The sequence below is a fragment of the Salmo trutta genome, chromosome 3, assembly GCF_901001165.1.
Source record: "Salmo trutta chromosome 3, fSalTru1.1, whole genome shotgun sequence".
Lineage (NCBI taxonomy): Eukaryota > Metazoa > Chordata > Actinopteri > Salmoniformes > Salmonidae > Salmo > Salmo trutta.
The window spans coordinates 45029580-45046690 of record NC_042959.1 but is presented as its reverse complement, the minus strand read 5'-3'; the positions used below and the strand labels follow the sequence as shown (position 1 = coordinate 45046690).

General features: G+C 43.8%; 1 protein-coding gene across 1 annotated transcript in view; it reads right to left on the bottom strand.

Moving 5' to 3' along the window:
- Positions 1-808: 808 nt before the first annotated feature.
- Positions 809-17111, bottom strand: part of LOC115176005 (eukaryotic translation initiation factor 3 subunit E) — a 46938-nt gene continuing 30635 nt past the window's right edge. The window contains exons 8-13 of the mRNA XM_029735723.1: positions 16322-16448; positions 15471-15572; positions 8475-8584; positions 2834-2936; positions 2164-2298; positions 809-1019 (exon numbers count right to left, since the gene is read on the bottom strand). Coding sequence (XP_029591583.1) covers positions 984-1019; positions 2164-2298; positions 2834-2936; positions 8475-8584; positions 15471-15572; positions 16322-16448 — 613 coding nt within the window. The 3' untranslated portion in view covers positions 809-983. The remainder of the gene's footprint in view (positions 1020-2163; positions 2299-2833; positions 2937-8474; positions 8585-15470; positions 15573-16321; positions 16449-17111) is intronic.

The window sequence follows — 17111 nt, the reverse complement described above, 5'->3', positions numbered from 1 at the left end:
TCTGGTATTGGTCTGGACATCCTACTAAAACAACACAGGAGAGTGCACTGGTAAGGTGAATGATAATTAAGGACTAGGCTAACTTATTTTCATGATGCGTCATGGCAAAGGACCGGTAAACCAATCACTTTATCCTCCCTGCTGGCCTGGTCCAAGGTGACGTCAGTGTTTGAATCGTCTGGCTCCGAGCCCTGAGTGCCATGGAAGCTGGAAGCACCTCTTCCTTTCTCTCCAGAGATGCAGCAGTCTATAGAACTTTCAGTCTACCGAAAGGACCACCAGTTACACACAAGAGTAGTCACCTACCTGAAACCATCTCCCCTTCGAGAACAAGGTAAAGTTGAGGTAAAGGGAAAGAAAAAGTTACATGAGAACACAGAAGCTGAAGGAAGAGTTGGTGAGAGAAGGGGGGGGAGCAAGAGGTGTAGAGAGCTAGAGGCACATTAAACTGATTAGTCTGGCTAATGGAGGTTTACGAGTTCCTCATGTCCTCGGAGGGAAAGATGACTGGCAAAGAATGTGACCACTATTAACTGTACATCACCTCTGTCTGCCCCCTCCTCCCACTTCCCCTCCTGTGTGACTGCCATGGTGAACTGGGCCACTAAAACACCATAAAACCCAATAGACTAAACAGTCATTCATCATTACAGGGTATACATGAGCCGTATCACCCAAAACAGTTAACTGTCCCACTCAGTGACTTAATGCGCACATTAAAACTTCCAAGTATTACCAATGCAGTCAGACCACTTAGGCCTCAAACGCCATCTGTAATGTCCAGAAATAAAGCAATCATTGGTGAAAATGGTTTTTGCATGTCTGTTTTATTGAATCACTGATGACTTGAACCAAGAACAAAAAAAAAAGAATAAAAAGAATCCTCTGCTCCTTGAGGGACAAGCAGAAAAAAAACAGGATGTTGTTGCTGGATGGGAATGCTGTGTAGAAACAGGAATAAAAACATTCTCGGTTGTGTCTTGCTAAAAGCCAGTCTCTTGACCTGCCCAGTTGGGTGTCTAGGGAAAAATAAGTTAGAGAAAAGGGAGGAGAGGTTAGACTACCAGTTGACAGACATACAGTATTTTGTTTGAGCTTTAATGAATTCTGTGTCCACATTACAAATAAATTCTGTGACGAATTAGAAACAAAGAAATCCCCATGAGTGTATGTAGTTGTACACTTGAAGTGGACTTAAAATTGCATGCGTGCCGAACCCCCAACAGCCCATCCAGACGGCAGGCAGTAAATGTATTAGAAGTGATTTGTAGCCCTGAGGATGTAATGACACTGTTGTTTGCGGTCTCTCGTCTAATTACAGAAATCACTTAATGAGGGCCTCTGCTTTCACTGAACAGAGTTATAGCAGCTCTCTTACTGCAGATATCCAAACAATAGGGAGGTGGTAACTGAACAAGTCTAAAGATACCTACCCAGAACTGGACAGTTAAGGGGGGGGGCATTTAAAGCACACTAGTTGGCCCCGTCGTGATTAGATAGTTATAAATATAATCTGAGAGGGTCGGGGAGGCGGTGGACTGACTCATTTAAAAAAAGGTTAAGAATGTGTTTAACTTTGGTTTTACAGACATGTCCTTCTCTCCCCAACTTCAAGGAGCACTGCTGGCGTGGGGAGAGGGTTGGGCTCAGGATGTGTGCGATCATTGAGGATTGCCTTCGTGGAATAGTCTTACAGACCACTCATACAGAGTCGAGATCAAAACAGACCGAAATTTGGACCCCAAGCCAAACATCTGTGGGGACCTGTACTAAGTGGAGGGAACTGCGTTGTTTGAGTGATGTTCAGTAAGGCTAGGGTGAGAATCAACCTTATTTGCACAGAGGTAGCTGAGTCACAGGGCACAGGCCCTGTTTTACAGCAGAGTTGACATCTACCTTGTCATTAGGCCTATGAAGATCAAAGGGATGATGAAAGTGCCCGCTAGCTCCGTTAAAAAACTGCTCTTACTGGCTGATTCAGTGTCAAGTGGAGTATTTTGTTGAAGCTGGTTCGTTCACATTCTTCTAGCCCTGTTCTCTGATCATTTCGAGAGGGCTTTGAACTCTGTCACCCACGTAAGAGACAGTCAGCTGGAAAAGGGAATAGGTAGTCTAGTCTTTGACAAGGGATGGGAGGTTGGGTAGTGGTGACAACTCACTTACCTCGTTCCTGCTGGCATGGGCCATCTTCTTCTCGATGTTCATGGCCAGCATCTGGCTCCTGAAGGACAGGCTCTTTGTCTTCTCAATCACCTGCTGGTACGGCGACACAGCGTTGTTCCCCATCACCACGTGACCCTGGATAAAAACAGGACAGGGCGAGGGGCGCACAGTTAGGCCTAAACACACAGCGGGGAGAGCCAATCACATCTGGTCTCAGACACCACCGTTTCACCAACCGCCAGCCTCTCGGGACACATTATGTAAATCTCAGTGCACATCAAGGTAATTCTGTCATTCCAGACTGAGTGGCTAGGGTATGATTTGCTGATTACAGAGAACTCTGCGCCGTGACGGGTATGCCAAAACATGCAAATACCCAATGTGGAGCTGAACAGAGGAGAACAAGGAAATAAAAGGTATTGTGGTTGCTTACTTCATACTGTGTTGTATACCCTCCTACTATGATAATGGCAGACAAATCCCATGCCTTGGTATTCTCATCTAAATCATTCTACAGTTATGCACTTATACTAAATCTTGAGGTACAACGCAGAATAAGCTCCCCGATTAGGAAGGAGTTTCTAAAAAATAATAAATAAATAGACTAATCAATTAATTGCGTGGGAGCAGAGGTCATTGATTGACGAGGAAGACACGGCGTCAGTCTTACCAGTTTGGAGTCTATCTTGGCATCCAGCCTGGCGTTGCGGATAAGGTTGACAATCCATCTCTCCGCCTCCTCGGGGGTCATGTTCAGCTTGTCTGCCAGCATGCTAAAGAGGAGCAGAGGAGAAACAGGGTTTTTAGAAGGTGAGTAGAACAATACGCGTGTTCGCCGATTAAATAGGTGGTACAGAAGTTTAGTTACTAATTGTTTAAAGAAAAGTTCATATACACAAATACGACATCACATTAATCAATTGGGGTGTGGAAAGGTGTACCCCTCTGTCCAATGAGTTCATTTCTGGGCAATATTTGTCCCTTCAGGGGACCCTTTTTGCCCAGGGGCAAAAGTTCAGTACAGCCTCTAATGTACTGAAGCAGACAGTAGAAAAGACCACTCATCCACTCAAGGAAAAAAAGCCAAGATTAACAGTGTACAAAACATGCTCTTTCCATGACAGACTGACCAGGTAAATCCAGGTGAAAGCTATGATCTATAATTGAAGTCACTTGTTAAATCCACTTCAAATCAGTGTACATTAAGGGGAGGAGGCATGTTTTAGAACTATTTTTAGAATGGTAGCAGGTGCCTAGGCACACCGGTTTGAGTATGTCAAGTACTGCAACGCTGCAGGGTTTTTCCACGCACAAGTTTCCTGTGTGCATCAAGAATGTTCCACCATCCAGACAACTTGACAAGTCCGGGAAGCTTTGGAGTCAACATGGGCCAGCATCCCTGTGGAACACTTGACACCTTGTAGAGTCCATGCCCCAATGAATTGAGGCTGTTCTGAGGGCAAAAGGGGGTGCAACTGTATATTAGGAAGGTGTTCCTAATGTTTTGTCCACTTGGTGTATATGACAATCCTTTTCAGTGGAGGTCTGATTCCATACCTCTACATTTGCTACACTACTCAATATGATGAATGGGCTGCATTAGGACCGTAACAAAGCTAACAAGACAATGCTAATACATTACTAAGTCATACACATTCTTAGGCTAAAAGGCATATAAATAAAATACAATGACATGTCAAAGCAACGCGATCAGGGGAACATAGCAAATGGTATTACGTGAACTAGAACAGAAGATTTAATGACTCCCCAGGCTAACTCAATTAGGAGTCAGTGGGAATCCCGGTTTCTCTCCCCCAGCCAGTCACTTTACTCTTTGATGTCCTCTCCTGGACACACACACTTACATTCTCCCCACCTGGCACAGAGCCTGCCGTGACAGAGCGGGACCTGCTACTGTCCCCCAAATGAAAGCCAGGTTGCTGCCGGGGTGCTCTTTGATAGAGCGGTGGGACATGGATGTGTCACCGAGGGAGAGAGGGAGGTGGGAGGCGCCTGGCGCGCTTTGAACCAAAGCCTTTTCTAGTGCAGCTGGCCTCCCTTGCGGCTTTGAAAATAACTAAACCCCCTTGATACTGCTACCACCACCATCATCATCATCATCTAGACCCACTCTGTCCCGCCCCCCACGTTTCCTGCTGGTCCCCCATTTCATATTAGGTGCCTATAAATATACCCATTTCTTCCACCACAAGTAGTACAGCTAGTTCATTCTCATCCCACAGCCCAGTCACCTAACACACACCTGGAACACACTCCGTTTTGAATGAACCTCATTAATACGCTCGTTCAACAACATATACTAGTGTGTGTGTGTGAGACCGTGGGGTTATGAGGACTGTATGAAAAGTGGACCCCACTAATTACAGTTCCCTGCTCCATTAATCAAGTTCCTTCTCCCCCACGGAGGAGTTCGGAGAGACAGACCTGTGAGTAAGCCAGATCCTCGCCACCCCAAACCACCTCTCACGGTATGAGATTAGACCCAGTCCACAATAGTCGCCAATACCAGCAGGCCCGTTTCAACTGTCACTTCCCAAACGCTGACTTCTTTAAGACTTTCTCCCTCGTAAATTCCCATTTGGAAATAACCTCATTTGGGATAATGTTTGCCTTACCTCAAGGCCCGACAGCAAAAACACATTCTCGCCGCTCTCTGACCCAGCTTGGCATCTTTTTTGAAAAACGTAGCAAAACCACGTACAGAGGGGGTTGAAATTACATCAGTGTCTGGAAGGGGTATATATATAAAAAAATAAAAAAAACAACCAACAAATAATAAACACCATTACCTCAGCATAAAGAGGCACTGCCTCGGGGCATTCCAAGTAACAAGAGCGTGATGATCCATCACCACTTTCACCACAGCAGTGTTGAAGAAGGTGGATACCAGAAGAGAAAAACACCAGTTAAGAATTGATTAACGTTGAATCCCCACGGGCCGGAGGGGCACGATCAACCTGTCACTCACACCCAAATAACTAACTGTGCCCCCCCATGCCTCGGCCGGACAGCCGATTACGGCAAAATGCTGTGGAAAAATTGCACTTACGGCTCATTATGAAGGATCTAACAAGCAGGAAAACGGTCAGTCGTCCACTCACGTGAGTTTAGGTTGTGATGGCTGACATGTGTCTGCCATTCAGGTGTGACACAATCAACACTGAGGAGACAGAGGCTGCGCCAGTGGGGGCAAAAAGACTCTGGTGTAGGTCTATAACAAATGTTCATGAAGTGTAAATTCGGCATTGATTGATAATTACAGCAATTTTCACAGCAAAAGCCAATTCATTTAACAGACAATCTGTTTAAGGAAGTCTAACGGTAGTAGGCGTTATCCAACTTTTAATTCCCTTGTTGAAGACTACAAAACAGTCAGTCAAGAAACAGTGTAGGTGGACAAACAACTCACAGTTAATGTCTGAACACCCTCGTCCTGACACTCGCTTCAATTTCATTAAATTATCCGTTTCAAAATGTAACCCCAGAGATTTGTGATTGCCGCAGAGGGGTACGGATAGTGTTTGTTTGGCAATTCCATCAAGTGGAGGGCACATGTCAGTCAAACCAGACTCAGATGCGAGACAAAGACAAACATGATCCCCCGTTTCCTCACGGGGAGTTCACCTCGGCCTTAACTCCCTGCAGAATGTGATCTCCCCAGCATACCACAGTAACACGCAGTACCCCAAAAGGCCCAGGGCAGCCCTTGCCTGCACCCAGCACGACTTCAGTGGTAACAACCTATGTAATTCATAAAGGGAAATCTGGCAATGCTTTCCTGGGGAAGAGCATTCATGGATCATGTCTTAACTTTTATCTTAACCTGGAACTTCAGAAGATGGGGAAGGGGATATGAATGGAGAGGGGGAGGGGGGAGGGGGGGGTCAGACCTACAAACTATAGACATATCCCTTGGCCCTTAAGCCAACTAGACAGCCTTCTTGACTGGTTTTGTTTTACACAGCCATAGCCCTGTTCCTTGGGGGGGGGGGGGGGGGGGGGCTCGCTTTCATTTCAACCTCTTATTCACTCTGGCTTCTCAGCGTTCAATTTCAGGCTGGGGCTGGGGAGACGGACAGACTCCCGTGAGTCTCTCAACCACCCTCACACTCGGGGAGAGAGGTTAGGCGTGGGGGGGGCGGATAACTGTGTTAGAAGGAAAACTCCCATAGAAGTGCCCCCTTCTTAAAGTGGCTGGGCTCAGACGAATGCATTGTTAAACACTACCATATGATAGCATTAAGAAAATCCGAGCCATTTGGAACGACCCCCGCTTTCGGCTAGATTTTTCGGGAAAACGGAAAATGACCGTGTGGTCTTTCTAATGACTCAATTGTGAAGTGGAAAGATCTTCCATTTTACATCCAAGTACACAACAATACTACTCCAACTATCAGAGAACTTAAGTGTTAGGAAAACATTTTGAGTGATGGGAAAAGACATCCACTACCTTTCCATGTGCCACAGTTCAATGTCGGGTTACAGACTGTCTTATGTATGTACTGACAGTCACGGGACAGTGTACCAATTGGGGTCAATGAAATATAACTGGCTATCAACATTCAAAGAAAGTCAAATGTTGTAATATTAAGTTTGAATCTAAAAAATTGAAACTAAATTGTAAAAACATACCAAAGTCTAGACAAAAGGATATGTGGATGCAATTACGGAGCATAAGATCAAATCGTGGGGTCACATTTTCACTGCCTCCTTTTTTACATGAGCCTCTCTGCATAAAGTAACTAAATTACCCACACTTCTGGTCTACTTTTGTCCCATGCCGTGGGCTAAAAAAGCAAGCTAAATATCTGTGAAACCTTCATAGCCAACAGCTGTAAAAATGTCCTCATTAAAAACAGGCATCAGATTCATTTGAATCCATGCTTGGATGCAGAGAGCTTCTGGGTAGCCGACTAATGACATGGAATTTGAGCGCTTGTCAAAAATAAACTACGTGTTCTGTCCATCGTCATCGCAACGGCTTTAAATAAACACGGGAATCCCTGACACTGCCGATCGCCGCTGTGTTTGTACCTCAACTCAGCTTGTTACCTACAAACACAGGAGAATGTTTTTATTTTATTTTTTTAGAAACGTCACATTTCAACTTCCTACTGTTACCACTAACCTTTGTGGTCTTTAACAAGTAAATGTATCCAATTGCAGCAAGTCGGCCCAAAAAAAAAGCTGGGACTCCTAATCAATTCCAGACAATCTGGAGATTGACAGAGCCCTATCGTATTCCATGGTTTAACCTTGACTACAGACCCCCACAGCTCTGTATAACAGGCAGTGCAATCATTTCTGTCAAGTTACAATTCATTCACCCTTTCCATTCAATGTCCATGACAGCAAATTCCAAATATTCCATTCAAAGTTTGAGTCTAACCATTTTTGCCTTAGTACAGTTACTATATCTTTCTAAATGCATTTCCACAAGTAGAAATGTTCAGTGTAGACTAAAAGCATTGAGGTAAAAAAATAGAAAAGTAGTATCAGACTAGAGTGCACCTAATCTGTATAGCTATACATTCGTTATTTTCTAGAATTGATGTACAAGAGGCAGCCAAATCCTTAATTGTGGACCATTATCTTTCCCCCCTAATGCTCACCATAATTAGCATTGACTAAACGTATTGTTTTGAGGACTATCCAAATTTATTGTAGTGGATGTAACAAGGCTTGGGAAGAGAGTGAAAAGAAGAACTTCAGAACCCGCCGAACACCGGCCGCCCTGACCCAGCACAACTCAGAAGTGGAGCTACGCGGTTCCTGTCCCCTGCATCAGCAGCTGGCAAAATCTGAGGCCATCAAGGCCCATCTAAACCCTGACCTCTTCCTGAGAGAAACTTGTCCCTGGTTTGGTCTCTCACTCAGGTGGTCTTTAAAAGTTTAGTGAGCAGAACAACCAGGAAGCAGTTAAAGCTCCATTGCCTAATCCCTAAAATGTGTATGTGGAGATGTGAGTATTTGACTGGGGAAGGGGGCAATAAATAAACACTTATCTGTGGGGGGGCATTCCTGTAATCACTGCACATATCCACCCTCTTCCTGCAGTTGGTCTGCTTAGCAAGCTCATTGGTTGGTGATGACCTTCCTGTGTATGTCTTTAGCTAGTCTGAGCTGACCACTGTAGTGCATGGTGCACAACTTAGCATTTGGACAGTGATGGCGAACAACAGTCTAGCAAAGACTGATCTCTTGCAATGTTCACCATACATAAGTCCTGCGGCACATTTCCTTCCTGTCAGTTCCCCAACTAGTGCTTTACGTCACTCCCTTGGTCTCACCTGATGCTGATGCACTGGTGGATCCTGCAGAAAGTCTCAAAGATGAACAGACGGGCATTCTCAATGAAGTCCTCCAGGCAAGCCACCAGGAAGAAGTCATTCACAAGCACCTGGAAGAGATGGAGGGGGGAAAAAAAAGTTAACAGTAACACAAATATTAGTGAGTATTTGTCTGTGTATGCATTTCTATAAAATACCACTGCAGGGTTTCAGGAAAGTAAAGGAGTTAAATGAGGACAGAGTTAAAATGACAGGTACGCTAATTTGTAAACTCATTACTGCAATCAAAATTGGGTTCTGACTGAGTGGCCCAGGAGAGCCATAAAAGTGCAGCAGCAACAGGTTTCCCCCTTGCAGTCCTTATTTGTGATTGAAGCCCCAATTTAAATTGTGGGAAAACCCAAGTCACTGTCAAAAGAAATTCTCCATACATGCAGAGTATAGGGGGTGGGGGTCTTGCTCTAGCCACATTTAAGTTGCCAAGCGATTTACTTTGGCAAAAGTCTTAAAAGGAGAAACCCACATCTGCAAAAAAGTAATCCCAGGCCACACGGGGTGCTCCAAAATCGACCACAAATCTTTTAATTCAGCTGCCTCCACATGAAAACGGGAGACAAGAATGGAGCCAATAATGACTTATCACTGTTCATCTGTGCCCAAGGGTGCAGGGTCAATTGTGCAGTGCGGGAGAAACCAATTTATACACCACCACACTCTCAGGGGTTCTACAGCCACCATAGGGGCAAGAACACCCTCTGCCCAACATTAGAACACATGGGCTAAGGGCACTCCAGGTCTAGCTACACTGACAGATGGGCTACAGACCTCAGTCTTCATAAGTTCTCCAAGAACTCAAAACTCGGTTTGCCTAAAGCTTAGACAGCTGTTTTCACCCTCCATTTCTGAAGAAAACCCAATTACATGGCACTATCAGGCAACATTTCAGCTATGACAATGCTTATCTAGGCATGATAAACTTTGAACAGCTAAGTGTCCTAATCACTGTCATCTGGGATTCGGCCCAAGATCCCCAAACAAGTTTTGAAAGGGCTAGAAGTGGCCTCTTATGCCTAATCTGATGAGCTAAACTTGAGGTATGCTATGACTATTACAGCAATCAGTAAATAGTTGGGTATCACCCAGAGTAATGTAGCCCCTTTGTTCTCCTCAATGACACCAAACTGATGCATTACACATGCTCATCCAAATGGAATATCTTTTTACTGTTCAACCATCACTCCACAAAATTGACTGTTCTTTTTCATGGCATGTGTCTCCGTCTGCATAATCCCCCTGCCTTTATTGCTTTCAAATGAGCCCATTTCATGAAAATGTTTGCAGACCCATCACACTTAACTTCATCCGGGTAGGGGGCAGTATTTTGACGTCCGGATGAAAAGCGTGCCCGTAGTAAACTGCCTGCTACTCAGGCCCAGAAGGTAGGATATGCATATTATTAGTAGATTTGGATAGAAAGCACTCTTAAGTTTCTAAAACTGTTTGAATGATGTCTGTAAGTATAACAGAACTCACATGGCAGGCAAAAACCTGAGACAAAATCCAACCAGGAAGTGTGGAAATCTGAGGTTTGTAGTTTTTCAAGTGATTCCCTATCCAGTATACAGTGTCTATGGGGTCATATTGCACTTCCTAAGGCTTCCACTAGATGTCAAGTCTTTAGAACATTGTTCCATGCTTCTACTGTGAATGGGGAGAGAATAAGAGCATATGGAGTCAGATGTTTAATAAGTTTAATAATAAGCCCAAGTCCTCCCAAAGTGCAGTTCCTAGGGCTTCCACTAGACGCCAAGTCTTCAGAAAGAGTTTCAGGCTGGTTTTTAGAAAAATGGCCCGGAAATTGTAGTTTTTCTAGGTGGCTCCCATTTTGGCTTTAGTGATTCCAAGATCGTGGAGGAAAGCGCGTTTTGTTGTTTATCTCCGGTAAAGACAACGATTGTCTTAAATTTTAGCGTTTATTTGCATATTAGGATACCTAAGGATTGATTATAAACGCGTTGTTTGACTTGTTTGGAAAAATGTATTAGTAACGTTTGGGATTCATTTTGTATGCATTTTGACAGAGGGAAACTGAGTGGATTATTGACTGATGCGGATTATAGACTCAGCTAAACTGAGTTATGGATATAAAAAATAAAAAAAAGGACCATTTGTTATGTTTATGGGACATTTGAGTGCCAACAGAATAAGATCTAAGGTAAGGCATGAATTATATCGTTATTTCTGAGTTTTGTGTCATGCCTTTCGGGTTGAAATATGATTGTCATGCGTTTGTTTGATGGGGTGCTGTCTTCAGATAATCGCATGGTATGCTTTCGCCGTAAAGCCTCTTTGAAATCTGACACCTTGGCTGGATTAACAAGTTAAGCTTTATTTTTGACATATTGCATGTGTATTTTCAAGAATGTTAAATATTTACAATTCTGTAGTTTGAATTTGGCGCCCTGCACTCACTGGATATTGGTTTCTAGCCTAGAGGTTAAAGGTGGATTGCAGCAGCTTAACTGTTGCATAGCTACCCACCTCGACAAACAAGTGGTCCTGCGTGTGAACGGAGCGCGCTCTGATTAACCCTTTGGCGTGTACGATCACATATTTGTGATAATTGTTGAGCGGTCCCTGCAGCAAACCGTCGCAAAAATGTGATTGGAACAGCAGCAACTGAACATATGATGCTAAAACAGCATTGTCTGAAAAGCATCTAAACAATGATATGTACTGATGGGAAATAAAGGTCTTCAACCTTATTCCTCAATTTCACCTTTTATTGTAAGAAATGCTAATGTCATCATCCAAACATCACACAGAACACATCCAATCTCATTCCATAAATCAGTCTAAATAATAGGTATTTTTATTTTTTTTGCGAAATCTAACAGCTAGACTTGTTTAAAATGTGCTCAATGGGGGTACAAAGGAGAAATTAAATATGGTTTGAAAACAAGATGCGATCAGCAGCTAAATTCTTTGATGGCAGCTATATATATATATGTTTATATTTGACAAGCGAAAACTCCCTAATCCCATTCAATGTAAGACGCAAATGAAATTAGCCAAATATGGCTGTGCCCATTGCATGAAAAACTTAGTTTGGCCACTTTTTAGCATATTACAAATCTTCTATGTACTTGTTACAGTGTATTCAAGAACCGAAGCACATTACTTTTGACCTTTTGACAAATCCCAAAGCAAATAGATCATTAAATACAAGCCTACCGCCAAGCCTAACTTTAGCTGGGGGGGGAGAAGAGAAGTTTAGATGCTAAACTAAAATTAAACTCCTGGAAAGGGGGATCTGAGCTGGCAACCCTGAGGTACCATAGTTACAATCTGATACCGCATCCAAAACAACTGGGAAGTCTGGTGACTTTGAATATGTTTTGCAAGAATCGGAATGCATGATTTGTCACCAGTACTTGAAAACATGTGAACACGAGGCTCCATACATACGGTATGCTACAGTAGAAACGACAAAACGATATACAGAACATAAGGCACTTACTTTGATAGGAAGGCACACATGTCCAAAGTTATTATTGGTAAGGAAAACAATGAAGGTAAATGCATAGGACAACCAGAAAAGGTGCCAGGGGGGGAAAAAAAAGTTGGGCCTGGTCTATTTTTATTTTACTCCTTTTTCTCCCTAATTGGTAGTTACAGTCTTGTCCAATCGCTGCAACTCCCCTACGGACGAAGGTCGAGAGACATGCGTCCTCCGAAACAAGACCCTGCCAAGCCACACTGCTTTTTGATAAACTGCTAGCTTAGCCAGGAAGCCAGTCGCACCAATGTGTAGGAGGAAACACTGTCCTGCTGGCAACAATGTCATCTTGCAGGCACCCGGACAACCACAACAAGTCACTAGAGCGTGACGGGACAAGGAAATCCCGGCCGGCCAAACCCTAGCCTAACCCGGACGAAACTCGGCCAATTGTGTGCCGGCTTATGGGTCTCCCAGTCAATGCCAGTTGTGACAGCATGGGATCGAACCCGGGTCTGTAGTGACTCCTCAAGCGCCGCAGTGCCTTAGACTACTGCGCTACTCAGGAGGCCGTGCAAGGCCTGTTCTAACTAGATATGTGCAATGTCTTCATACTTGATCTGGGGAAACACTTGGGCTCTCGAAGAGAGAAATTTGTCTGACTCCGTAAAGCCTCAAATTGTGCGCAACAGTGAAATGGGCTGCTTCATGTGTGAATTCATTTACACACTAATTCAAACTGTTAGAAAATAATTTGCAAATGACAAGTTCAACCATAGCCTATAGATAATTAGCAGGCAGCATGCCTTCAGCTTCAGAGATTTTTGCAGTTGGTTCCAGTCCTTGGCAGCAGAGAACGAGAAGGAAAGACGACCAAAGGAGGAATTGGCTTTGGGGGTGACCAATGAGATATACCTGCTAGAGCACGTGCTACAAGTGGGTGCTGCTATGGTGACCAGTGAGCTGAGATAAGGCGGGGCTTTACCTAGCAGAGACTTGTAGATAACCCACTGGCTACAGGTTTGGCGACGAGTATGAAGCGAGTGCCAACCAACGAGAGCGTACAGGTCGCAATGGTGGGTAGTGTATGGGGCTTTGGTGACAAAATGGATGGCACTGTGATAGACTGCATCCAATTTGTTGAGTAGAGTGTTGGAGGCTATTTTATAGATGACATCATCGAAGTCGAGGATCGGTAGGATGGTCAGTTTTACGAGGGTGTGTTTAGCAGCATGAGTGAAGGATCTTTGTTGCAATATAGGAAGCCGATTCTAGATTTAATTTTGGATTGGAGATACTTAATGCAAGTCTGGAAGGAGAGTTTACAGTCTAACCAGACACCCAGGTATTTGTAGTTGTCCACATATTCTAAGTCAGAGCTGTCCAGAGTAGTGATGCTGGACGGGCGAGCAGGTGCGGGCAGTGATCGATTGAATAGCATGCATTTAGTTTTACCTGCGTTTAAGAGCAGTTGGAGGCCACGGAAGGAGAGTTTTATGGCATCGAAGCTCGTCTGGAGGTTAGTTAATACAGTGTCCACAGTGTTCAACGAGCTTGGTGATTGAGGGCATGTGTAAAGTCTTCGCTGAAACGGGATACAGTTCCAATATTGTTGGTTGTATGTCATTTAGCGATTGCTAAATGTCCCCCAAAGCTGTTACCAGAGAATTTAATGTTAATTTCTCTACCATAAGCCCCCTCCAACAACATTTTATAGAATTTGGCAGTACGTCCAACCGGCCTCACAACCGCAGACCACGTGTAACCACGCAAGCCCAGGGCCTCCACTTCTGGTTTCTTCACCTGCGGGATCATCTGAGACCAGACACCCAGACAGTTGATAAAACTGAGGATTGTTTGTCTGTAATAAAGCCCTTGTGGGTATAAACAAATTCTGATTGGCTTGGCTCCCAATTGGGTGGCCTATGCCCTCCCAGGCCCACCCATGTGAAAGCCATAGATAAACGGGCCTAATGTATTTCAATTTCCTTATATGAACTTTAACTCAGTAAAATCGTTGAAATTGTTGAGTTTATATTTTTGTTCAGTGTGTACGTATGCATGCATGCATGCATGTATGAATATGCGCGCGCACACAGCTTCCAAGTTGATTTTGTGTCTGGGACACTCCAATACAGTAGATGGCGTTGTGAACGATTGGTGTTATGCGTTAGTTTCTGTTGGTCAGAGTTGATTTGTGACAGTACTACTAGCTAGCTAAGCAGCCAACTTTTCTATGACATGGTATTTAATAATTTCTTGCAATAAACAAATCAACTTAAGTGACCAGACTTGTTAGGTTTTGTTAAACTAACATGCTGACCACACCACTCGCATCGCGAGCTGTGCAAAATAAATGTACACATACGTTATTCAATCAAAGTTGGTTGCCAACCGCAATGTAAAGTCCAAAGAAGAAGCAGCACTGAGAAGCGATTACTAGAAACAAACTCAGTTTACCCTTTTATCAACATGTGCGTGATGGCACACGAACGAGCAGTCAGCCTGTAACTCTTAGAAATTAACTGGATTTGTTAGCTAGCTAAAGCTAGTGGCAAATAACTAGCTAGCATAAAAGAACGCTAACAATCATTATGGAAACTGTTTGTGTGAACATAAACCAGAGAAAGGTCAGTAGTTCAGATTGGTATGCAGAGATGTTCACCACCTACTACAGTCTGCACTAGTGAAGAGTTCTGCTAGAAGCAGCCAAGGCAGCAACCACCGGTAACCCTCCCACCATTTAATTTGACCCATCAAAGTGGCGGTTGGCCAGAGTTGTTTTTGTACATTTTGAAAAAATGTCATCTTCACAGTCCACCGCGAGCCAACACCTCTGACGAACAGCTGGCTCGATATTATTACCTAATTTTTGTCACTGAGAACTAGGCCTAGATGGACAAAGGCATTGCTGGAAGTAAAGTGCAGCCTTTATTTTTAGCGGATGCACTAGTTACTTCAATGGTAGTACACATCAAGCCATTACACACCAAAACGGAAATAATCTCAATGGCTGTCTATGACACACATCTCGAGTGTCTGAACGCCTCTGCATAGACCTTTGCGTATAAAGCTTTTACTGTTAACTACCAGGCTGATGGACAATTACAGGCCACCATAAAAATCTAGCCAGACCAATGAGTCATAGGATTTCCCAGAGGACTTCTGTATCACCCAAGTGACCTAATGCAATTCTACCATCGGACAATATGTATAAACCCATGTTTAAAAATACATTTTAAAAAAGCCCAACGCTATGAGAAAGTGTGAAAGGTTGTCCAATCTTGCATGATCACTAATGGTGTTTACTTCTGTGCTAGCTACATGGGAACGTTAGAAGGGCTGGTTGGCCAATCCAAATCCCTCTGTAAATCAAGGAATATATAGAGAGCGGGACACAGAACAACCATTCTGAAAAGGATAAATGACTCAATCTATTGCACATTGATGGGTCGGTGCGTGCGTGTGGGGTGGGGGGGGTGGCAGCTGGGACTTACCGACTCACACTCCCTCAGTTTCTTCTGAGCGCTGTCAAAGTCAAAGTTCACATACAGGCACTCCACAAACTCTGTGATTGGATCTTTGTAGGTGTAGGACTCCTAGAAATGGAAAATAAGATTTAACAATTTGCACATGCCTGTGTGTGCTAGCTCTTTATTTTTCAGCAGTGGACATAGCACAGGTTCGACAGGCAGGGCAGCATGCCTCCAACCCATTACTAAAAACAAAAGTCAAATGTGGAGAACCATGGCTAACCAAATAGTAGAATTTACAAGGCAATGAATAAAAGCAGATTCAAGAAGTCCCCTAAACAATTCCAAACCAATGCTAGTAGGGAGAGACCCAAGAAGACCCAAAAGACGGAACAAGCATAGAGCACATGTTTTAGTGATTACACAGAGCCCACAGAGACGGCGCTTATTTAGCTTTCAGAGCCATTGATCTCTGAAGAAGCTACCGATGTTGGGTTTGGGAAGAAATCGGTACTCTACAATCAGACCGTCTGCTGCCATTCATCAAACGTAATGGGTTCAAGACCTCTAGCCAGGACCAGATCTCTGATACAGTATACTCTAAGAGCAGCATGTTTAACAGCCAAGGCCTTACACTGCTCATAGATGTGTGGATTCTGGTCTTTAATGGGGTTGGGTTAAATGCAGAAGACTTTTCAGTTGTACAACCCCTTTCCCTAATAGTTGGTGACATCTTGTGTCAAAATGACCAATCCTACACTGACTAAGGTTGGCAAACATGGTACTGTGATAGGAAATGTGTTGAGAAATTGGGGTAAGGAATGTGTTGATGTCTTTCTTTTTTTTTCTTTTTTTTTTTTTTTTTTTATATATACCTGCTGTATGACCTTGACCAGATCTTTCAGGACCTGCCGCCGCTTGCGAACGTCTTTGTTTGTGATGACAGCAGTGGTCAGGTAACGCAGGATGTGTGGGCACATGGTTTGAATGGCATTGAGGTACCTGAAATGACAAAACAAAAAGGACATGACAAGAACAAATAATCAGGGGTTTTAAGGACTGGAGGAACTACATGGTAAAAAAAAAGCGAGTTGATATTTATGGAGGTGAAGGCTATACGAAGTTGATAAACTCTGTTGGTGTATGCATAGGTTTAAGGGCATAAAGGTCCATTTTTGGTACGCAAGTAACTAAGCAATTAGGCCCATGGCATTTAGGACTTCTGACCTTATCGACCAAACAGATATGTGCGTTGTAATAGCGCATTCTCTACATGACATAGGTTAAAGCACTCCTTTTCATTACCCCCTGTATAAGCAGAGGGGAGGAAAGGAAACCCTGGCCTCCGCAGTAGACACAGATCACTGAGCGGGGGGGGGGATCTGCCCAGGAGCTGAAACCCTATCCTTCAGGGCCTTGTTTTTCATCCACAGGGCAACTTGCTAAGGGCTGAGCACGAGAGAGGGCCTTGTTAGAAGCCAATTAGAACACTAGACAACATTCTTACTCTGCAGACAGTGTTGCAAGTCCTTTCCCAACACGCTTCTGTAAAAAAAAAACTTGCACACATACAACCTCTTGTCAAAAGGAGTTTGACTTGTGTTAATTGTATAACATCTCTTCATCCATATCTGAACAGCTATCATCAACCCCCCCATTCAATCC